Source organism: Pteronotus mesoamericanus, unplaced genomic scaffold (genome assembly GCF_021234165.1).
Source record: "Pteronotus mesoamericanus isolate MK-2021 breed Mesoamerican mustached bat unplaced genomic scaffold, CSHL_Meso_final scaffold_21, whole genome shotgun sequence".
Classification (NCBI taxonomy): domain Eukaryota; kingdom Metazoa; phylum Chordata; class Mammalia; order Chiroptera; family Mormoopidae; genus Pteronotus; species Pteronotus mesoamericanus.
Window position 1 is genome coordinate 22,075,412 of NW_026555310.1, and position 9,824 is coordinate 22,085,235.

The 9,824-nt window shown below is 39.7% G+C and overlaps 1 protein-coding gene across 1 annotated transcript; it reads left to right on the plus strand.

Annotated features, from left to right (window-relative positions):
• Window positions 1–335: 335 nt before the first annotated feature.
• Window positions 336–7,370, plus strand: KCNJ8 (potassium inwardly rectifying channel subfamily J member 8). Its single transcript, XM_054591354.1, has 3 exons — window positions 336–551; window positions 1,387–1,830; window positions 5,731–7,370. The coding sequence occupies exons 2-3, from the start codon at window positions 1,457–1,459 to the stop codon at window positions 6,629–6,631; spliced, it is 1,275 nt and encodes a 424-aa protein (XP_054447329.1). The 5' UTR covers window positions 336–551; window positions 1,387–1,456; the 3' UTR covers window positions 6,632–7,370.
• The last annotated feature ends 2,454 nt before the right edge of the window (window positions 7,371–9,824 follow it).

Below are 9,824 nucleotides of genomic sequence, written 5' to 3' on the forward strand. Positions count from 1 at the left end.
CTTTTAAAGCCTTGCGTGTCACGCTGGCGGCGGGGGGTCACAGCTACTGGAAAACGAGCCGATTCTTCAGGTCCCGCCCATCCCCCGCGTGGCCCCTCCCTCCGGCCGGCTCCCCACCTCCCCTGCACGCGCCCCACAGTGTCCCCGACCGCCCCACCTCTTCTCCAGACCCCACTCTGCAACCTCCGGGGCCTCAGAGGTCTGGCGTGCGTCAAAGCCCGAACTGGGAGGCTGATTTGTGGAGCATCACCCGCAAGTTCCTCTCCCCTCAGCCCCTCCTCCATCCACTTCAGAGGCCAAGGGAGTAGAGCTGAGCAGGGGGAGGGGAAGACCGACACCCATCCCCCTTCCTCTAGCCCTTTCCGCGTTCAGATTCAATTGCACCTTTTATTATTTTAACTCTTCTTCCTAGGACGCGCGGCTCTGGGATCGGTCCCTCCGGCATTCGCGAGCCCGGCTCCCGCGCGCCAGGATGGGAGCGCGAGGGACCTGCCCGCGGTCCGCAGGCGTTTGCCAGGAGGTGCAGCCGCCGCACCCACTGCCCTGAGTCTGTAAGTTTCAACGCTCCTCCTGGGGAGCGAAGGGGGAGGCTGTCGCGTCCTCGCAAATGATTGAAAATGCAAAACACAGCAGAGGTTTGCGGTGTTGAATGGACTTTTCGGGGCACACGCGTTTAACTCTATCCCCAGCCCGCAGGCTACTTTCCGGGTTTTCCCTGCAGCTTGTATGTTTGATTCCTTCGTTGCAAAGAAGTTTTCAATTTATAATATTGTAAGTTCCAATGGGAAGTATTTTTAAATGCAACTCATACGTCTTTCAAGTTTAAAATACTTAATTTTCACGTTACATGGCACATCGCTTATTATTTTGTTAAATTACATTAAATGTTATTTATACTGCGCAAGAGGCAAATGGCCTTTTCCTTGACTACTTCTAAAAATAATGAAGAATTTCTCCTCTTTACTTTTTATATTGCTGTATCATGTAGGCACTTTAGTGTCTTGATCGCGATATCCAGCTGGCCTTAATTTTCTTTTTAGACGCCGCCACGTGCTTGTACGCTTGCACTAATCCACAAACGCGGTTAATCTGGGAGAATTATCATTAAGCCTACTGTTTACAGGAAGCATCCTAGTTTTGCTTAACTATGGCTATACCCAAATATGTTCAAAATGATAAGGACAATTGAAACAGTTCTGGTTCAGACCAAATAAATTTCTGAGATCCCAGAACTGAAGCACGAACTACATTCGTGTTTAGATTAGTAAAATCTTCCCTTTAGTTTTGCATGTCACCTCGAATGTGTAGACAAAGCCCTAAACGCAAGGAGTGAAGAGGTGAGGGAATGGAGTAGGGGAGTCTTTAATCTTCGTTTCCCTCGTGTAGGAGGACAAGTCTCCAGAGGAGGAGAGGCAGGTCCGAGACAGGTGGATAGGCTGGCTATGGTGGCAGGACGATGTTGGCGAGAAAGAGCATCATCCCGGAGGAGTATGTACTGGCGCGCATCGCGGCGGAGAACCTGCGCAAACCGCGCATCCGAGACCGCCTCTCTAAAGCCCGCTTCATCGCTAAGAGCGGGGCCTGCAACCTGGCGCACAAGAACATCCGTGAGCAAGGCCGGTTCCTTCAGGACATCTTCACTACCTTGGTGGACCTGAAGTGGCGCCACACGCTGGTCATCTTTACCATGTCGTTCCTCTGCAGCTGGCTACTCTTCGCCATCATGTGGTGGCTGGTGGCCTTTGCCCACGGGGACATCTATGCTTACATGGAGAAAAGTGGAATGGAGAAAAGTGTTTTGGAGTCCACTGTGTGTGTAACTAATGTCAGGTAAGACCGCAGGGGGATGAAGCGGGGGTCGAAAAAAGTATAGGGGGAAAAAAAGTAAACTCTCTTATTTCCGTTTTGTTGAAAATGAAATAAAGGGCTTGCTTTAGTACCTTCAGAAACAAAAAAGCAAAAAAGCTAATCTAATATGTTAAAAAATCTTTGGTAATGTAGCTTTATAGATGAGGCATCTCTGAAAATGGGAAGCTTCAATCCCTTGGGCTAGCATTGAAAATACTACATCAGTTATTTTAAAAATGGTTGTGGCTCGAAGGATTCCCCAGACTGCCTTACTTGAAATAATAAATAATAAATAAATGCACATATTTAGTTTTCAGTATTAAAAAGCTGCTGTCCATCGTTCCACTGTTCACAAGTAAATATCTTTGATCAGCATAAAATATTGTGCAAATACTGGTAGTATTTTTCATGACTTCTCTTACGCATGGCATTTTCAGAAATAATGAGAAAAATGGGAAAACACTGGTGAAGAGGAATCCTAGATTTAAAATCCATTAAATGAAACAAATCAATAGAAGCCTCTCTTAATTAAATCACTGATTGCTTACACTGGATTTCAAAATTAAAAGTTATGCTAAGATTCAGAACTAGAAAAAAAATCATTTTTAATGAAAATTAGTCCAAATTTTCCATGGAAGAGATTATGTAGAAGCCACTTCATGTTGTCCTTTTTTTTTTCAAAAGTTTTAATAGAATATGAAGAAGACACTGTTTAGATTGCCTACCTTTTGCTTCTTTCCCTTATAAGTATTTCAAAGATAAGTACAGTGAACTTGATTTCAGTGATTCTTCTCTTTTATTTTCACATGGCTTAAGAACATTTAGTTGGAGTGATTTGTCTCTTAATTTTATTTTTTGTTGGAAGATGGGAAGAGATCATTTATATCAATTTCAAAAATGAAGCAAAACAATAGTAATAATACTAGAAACTTTTCCAGGACATTTTATGAATGATATTTCAGATTCACATAATGCATAAAGCAATCAACTTGACCAAGCACCATTCTGCCAGGAAATAGCAGAGAATGAGACCTTTCCTGATTCAATGACACGAACACATGACTACAAGAAGCAGAAACCCAGACTGTAAACTTGTCCATCCTTCCATTTCCTAAGTACCTGCAATGCCAGCATGCCAAGGAGGGATTTGTGTACATAGATCACATGCCACAGATTTCAACTTGGGTTTTGAATAAAGAAAACTATATGTAATTGAACTATTGCCTTTACCATCAAGTAGATATTTTCTTGTCTTAAACTTGTCCACAAACTTTTGTCTCAAAGTAAATAAGGATGAAAAATACAGTAGACCATCAATACATCAGACATAAAGAAAACAATGAAAGCACTACATTTAACAGTTATTTGAAGGTGAAATATTGTTATCTATATTTCTCTCAAGGAAATTTTTTGTCACATATTGGTGGCTCATTTTCATAGTAAGATACACTTTTAATAAATATGCAGCAGACACTCATAAAAATAAATGGAAATTATAAACCTTGAAAATAAATGACAGATTTTATTTATAAGACAAATATATTGGCTCTTCCTTCAAAAAAGAAGTTATTAAGCAATTTATTGAAGATATATCATCAAAAGTGATATCCTTTCAATGATTTTTAAAAGAACTTTATAGAATGCACTGTGTATTAAAAGCTATTTTACTGCTAGCTCTCATTTTTCATGAGATGTGTTCTGAAGCATGGTTATACTCCTGATGCATTCCTGCTGGTGTGAACCTTAAGTTCAGTATAAGAAATGGTGTCAAAAATACAATAAGACAAAGTTGATTTTATCAGCATAACAATTTTAAATTGCCCTTTTTACCTAAAAAATTATTTGACATCTTTAAGGTTAAATCTTACAGGCTTTATTTTAATGTTATACTATTTATACTTTAATCTCAACATACAGTTTAATCATAACAAACCATATGTAATAAAAATTTTTTACTCAAAATATAGAAGCAAAAATTTCTATTCTCTCCCCAAGGGGGTTTAAAAAGATGACTAATAACAGTTATGATTCTTTGCATTTCCTTTCTTTCCTAAGTCCATTGTCTCACCATATCATTGTAATTGGAAACAACTTATTGTGATGCATACTCACTAGTATGTCCAAATAACATTTCACCATTCTCATTTTAGAATGGCTCACTTTCCCTTTCATGTGCAATAACTCTAACATGAGTCAGAAAACAAATCAACATATTTTCTCTATTATTCAGCCTAACTTTCTCTGTAGTAGAACAAACAAGCAGCTAAATACTTTCATCTCTTAAGGTTGTAGAGCATGACAGGTGTCCATTAAAGGCTGGGACTTGTACCGCATGTTTAGAATTAAATTATTTCACAAAATAAACAGTATACATAATAAGGCCCATGAATAGCCTCTCAAACCATTACAACCAAGCATTTAAAGACAGTCAGCATTAGACTGCTCCCCAAAGTGTGTATATATTATTAGAAATCAACATTATGTCCATGCCGCTCTTCTGGGTCCATTCTCATCCATTGCCATGCTTTTGGATCATATGACATATTTTGTCTGTAGTTACAGCAAAAAGCAACTATTGTGGTTCTCCATGAAAAAGGCAACTTGCACATTCCACTTAAAAGCTATGTATGCTGCCTCGTTCCTCAAGGTGTCCCACCAAAGTGCAGTGTATACTCAGTATTCATTTGTTTAAACATTTTGCTTACCTTTTGTGTGTGGCAGTAACAGATAGTTCATACTTGAACAGGTAGTCTATGTATCTTCCATAAAATCAGAGAAGGTTGAAATTGGGCTTGGGGGAAAACACGGCTCATGTCATTTCTATTAAGAAGGCATGACAGCAGTGGATATGTGGTTAAGTGAATAAATGAATAAGAATAACCAAAAGCAGTGATTCTCAACCAGGGAGATAAGTCAGAATCATCTGAGAGCTTGTCAAAAGTCTTACCTTTTGGTAGGTAAGTCTAGAACCTACCAAATCAGTGTTTCATACACAGAGATATGAAAGAAATAACACAATTTGCAAAACTTTCCAAGAAAATCCTGACACTTGTTGACTTCATCCCGTTGCCCCTCTCAAAGCACTAGGCCAGAATGGAGAGGATTCAAGTTCTTATTAATTATGTGATCTTGATACAGTCATTTACTCATCTCTGCTTCAAATGATTCCTTTAATAGCTTCAGCATTCTTTAGGTCACTTACAGAACAAAATAAGACAATCGGTTAGAAAACATTTTTTCTTTCCAAATGGCAAAACATTCTCTTTTATTAAACTACTAGTTTTAAAAATACTAGGGTTTGGTACTACTTTTTAGCACTATGCTTTCTATATATGAGGAACACAATAAGCATTAGCTACTGAATATGAGTTAAAGGTTGTGAAAAATAAGTACACTTGTTACTCAGTACCTTCCATCTGACTCAAGTCACTCAAACACAGAGATGCAATAAATAATAAACATCTACCTGGTAAAAATTTTCACAAACTATGTCTTTGTTAAAATAAATTATTTCACAAAGTAAAATATGCTATAAACATAAATATGTGTATTTACTACTTTAAAGTTTTCACACAAGTAGGACCATTATTACATGACCTAGAAAACATTAATAGCACTGTATTCCAGAAGTCTGGAGGTAGATGCACACAGAAAAGAGAGAGAATACAAGTGCTTGTATTTAGAATTAGGCAGTTGACAAGTTGGCTAGTCTTTCCAAAGGGATGTGATAGCTTTCGGAAGAAGAAAATGACAAATTCAGTCTAGACTTTTAGTCCTAGAAAAAAAAATTCTTATGATATTGAAAAAAATTTAGCTTGCCATGTTACTTCATTATTCAGGATTTGATCTGATGGCTTTGTTTTCTCACACTGTTCCTTACAGGTCTTTTACTTCTGCTTTTCTCTTCTCCATTGAGGTTCAAGTGACAATTGGATTTGGGGGGAGAATGATGACAGAGGAATGCCCTCTGGCCATCACAGTTTTGATTCTTCAGAACATCGTGGGTTTGATCATCAACGCCGTCATGTTGGGCTGCATTTTCATGAAAACTGCTCAGGCACACAGAAGGGCAGAGACTTTGATTTTCAGTCGCCATGCTGTGATAGCTGTCCGAAATGGCAAGCTGTGCTTCATGTTCCGAGTGGGCGACTTGAGGAAAAGCATGATCATTAGTGCCTCAGTGCGCATTCAGGTGGTCAAGAAGACAACTACCCCTGAAGGGGAGGTGGTGCCTATTCACCAGTTGGACATTCCTGTTGACAACCCAATTGAGAGTAACAACATTTTTCTAGTGGCCCCTTTGATCATCTGCCATGTGATCGACAAGCGCAGCCCCTTGTATGATATCTCGGCTACTGACCTCGCCAACCAAGACCTGGAGGTCATAGTGATTCTGGAAGGAGTGGTCGAAACTACTGGCATTACCACACAAGCAAGAACCTCCTACATTGCCGAGGAGATCCAATGGGGCCATCGCTTTGTGTCTATTGTAACTGAGGAGGAAGGAGTGTATTCTGTGGATTACTCCAAATTTGGCAACACTGTTAAAGTAGCAGCTCCGAGGTGCAGTGCCCGAGAGCTGGATGAGAAGCCTTCCATCCTAATTCAGACCCTCCAGAAAAGTGAACTGTCCCATCAGAATTCTCTGAGGAAGCGCAATTCCATGAGAAGAAATAATTCCATGAGGAGGAACAACTCTATGCGAAGGAACAACTCATCCCTCATTGTGCCAAAGGTGCAATTTATGACTCCAGAAGGAAGTCAAAACACATCAGAATCATGAGAGCAAGACAGCCCCAAGAAAGTCTTTTTATCAACTGTTGATGCTTTACATAGGACACTATTAGATTATACCAGAGCTGGAACACAGTTATTTGTCTTTCTACATCTTAGTGCACTAAATGATATTCATATTCAAACAACAGCACTTTCTTTTTCAATAAACCAGTAACACACAAAGTGGAGGATTCATGGCTCACACTTGTTTCATACATGCAACATTTGCAGTGATACATTTAAGTTATATATAGAAAATAGTAAGCTCTCATTTCTCTCCATTTGAAGCACAATTACATGAATGGGAATGGATCTTGAATACAAAAGGTGGTTAAGAAATGATTCTGTTTGAAACGTTTAGAGGATGAAACCACAGATCTCTGTTTCTATTGTTCACTCTGGAAATACAAACAGAGTAGGAGGGGAAAAAACCAAAATTGTATTAACATCTTTTGTACAAACCAATAAGTTGCCTTTTCCTTTTCCGTGATACAGCATCAGGTGAAAAGCATGAGGCAAAAACTGCTTAGCTGTACCTGCCTCTGAGCAAATTCCGTTTATTCACTGGGTCCTTCACAATGACTTCCGGAGGCTTCCTGCTCCTCCTAGGGCAGCCTGTTGGCAGAACTGGGTAGAGAGCATAGGAGAAAAGCTAGAACCTTCCTGTCTCGGTTTAGACTGGATTCCCAACAGTGACAATTATGTCCTTCACCTTCGCACGTCTCCTGAAGAGCCCCCACGGGGAAACACTGTACTGAATATTTTATTAAAACATTTTCATTGTCCACACTGTGGTATTGTGATTTCTCTTTTACAAAATTATCCCTGGTTAAATCTCAAGGAAAAAACCCATTTAGAGACACGTGAAGCAGATACCATCCTGTGAGAACACCTCCGAGATCTCTCTCTCTCACAGGGTTTCTGTGAGGGTTATTTTTCCAAAAAGCACTACACATTTTGTTTAATTTTGATTTCATTTTGTATCAAGTTTTAAAATATTCTGTGGGCTTTTCTGTCTGAGCCTGATGTGTCATGGCAATCCTATAACCTTTTTGCTTTGACTCTCCCACCTCCCATTTTCAAACTACTACCTCCTTCCCAGTAATATCTTAATTCAGGCCTGGAATACATAGAGTTAGCATTATCTCAGTTGTCAAAGTAAGGTTTTCCATCAAAGCTGGATTTAATCATCGTTAGCTCCTGAGCCTTCAAGGTAAGGTCACAGAAAAGTATGAGGCTTATAAACTATGGGTTTATTCTTAATTCTTATGTTTCACATGAGTAAACATCAGAAAGCTAAGCTCTTATGTAGCTTTTTATGAAGATTTTTTAATTTTGTATTTCTACATTTATGAACATTGAAATAGGAGGGTAACCATACATACATTTAATACTGTGAGACTTGTGATTCTAACCTGAGGAATGGAAATTATCCGGTGACTGAGTTCATCATTTCTGAAGACTTCTAACCACTCTGTGGAACTTCAGACCCATAAATCAAAAAGGTACTCGAAGCTCCACTTGGGTACTTAGTATGCATTTAAAACCTTCAGTGTCTCAAACTAAATGTTTCATTTTGAAGTAACAAAGCCTTTTTCTCACCAGCCTTTCTACCAATCACCCAGGCCAAAATCTGGTAGTTGTACACGACACCTTTCTTTCACACCTCAGATGCCATCCATTAGCAAAATCTGTTAGGTCGACATCCAAAATGTATCCAGGGCATGACCTATTCTCTCTACCTCTGCCACTTCTGTAGTCCAAGCTGGGTGCTCATCCCCCAGTATATATGGATGCAGCTATATCAACCGTTAAAATATTGGAACATGTCTGTGTAGGTTGTTAAGAAAAATCTGATTTAATAAAACTTCGCTACCTGTGACTACAGGGGTGGATACCAGACCCCTGCAGTTCTGGCACAGACACAGCCCCCTCACTCCCACCCCAGGGCAGCTGAGCAGGCCCAGAAGACAGCTGCCACACCAGCAATAAGAGCATGTGCGGTGCCTGCCTGCTGCTCAGTGGTATTTGTGAAGGCGACCCAGGATGCAGGGCAGGCCATGTTGGGACATAGTTGGCAGGGCTGAGGTGCAGGGTTTCTGAGTCTGGGTGGTAAAGAATGCCCTGGCACCCGAGGGCAAATTTAGTAGAGAACACGGGCATTGCGCCAGCCACCTTTCAGCTGCAACCCAATGCTGGGTGCCAAGGACCTGATGACCATCCATTTCGGGGGGAAGTCAGTGGGAGAGTTTGATGGGGCCCCCTGTGTCAAGACATAAACAGAGATGTCATTTAACTAGTGACAGTCACATCAAACAAAAGATCACATCAATAGTTTTTTAAAATATTCAAATACTTTTGAGTAGTACTGTGATTTCAGAAGCTATTTTTGCTAAAATGTATTTAACTGGCTGGGCAGATTTAGCACCTAAATAGCTTAGTTTTAGAAAATAAGAAAGCTCCAGTATGTGTGTATGATTTTGACATGCTTAAATATTATTTTTATTAAGTATTTAGATTCTCAGCTTCCAACCAAGTCTTCATACAGAAGCAACAATATTGTTTTATTCAATTTATTGGGGAGACATTGGTTAATACAATTATGTAGGTTTCAAGTGTACAATTCTATAGTAATCATAAGTCATATTACTCTCCTTCAATCATTTCCCATTTTTCCAAAAATGACAACCAGAATCCTACCCAAGGCCCACAAGCCACTCCCCTCAGTCATTCCCACTCTATACCACACTAGCCTTGCTGTTCTTTGAAAGACAGCCGTACATACTTTTATGTCGTAGGTTTGCTTCTGTCTAGGACATTTTCCTGAGAAAGGCTCACTGGTCTCCCCTGTCATTATTTAGGTCTCTGCTCAAATACCATCTCATCAGAAGTATAGTCTAGCAGTTAAGAAAATAGACCCTGTAGCCAGACTCACTCAGTTTAAACTTCAGTTTCAATGCCTAGCATCTGGGAGATCTTGACAGAATTAATTAATTTCTTGGTGCCTCATTTTCCCCACACATAAAATCAAAATAATTATAGTACCTACCTCATAAATTATTGTAAAGATTAAATGAGTTAGTGTGCATAAAGGGCTTAAAAGACTTTCATTCATTTGCCCAGTACAAAAGCTTGAAATGAAGGACTGCATTGAAATTAATTGGATTCTTAGTAAATGAGTAATTCAATGCATTACACTT

What these genes read in the sequence shown, in the direction of transcription:
- KCNJ8 (XM_054591354.1), top strand. Translation starts at nt 1,457, where the DNA reads ATGTTGGCGAGAAAGAGCATCATCCCGGAGGAGTATGTACTGGCGCGC. An exon ending in GTGTGTGTAACTAATGTCAG is followed by an intron (nt 1,831 to 5,730) that starts GTAAGACCGCAG and finishes TGTTCCTTACAG; the next exon opens with GTCTTTTACTTCTGCTTTTC.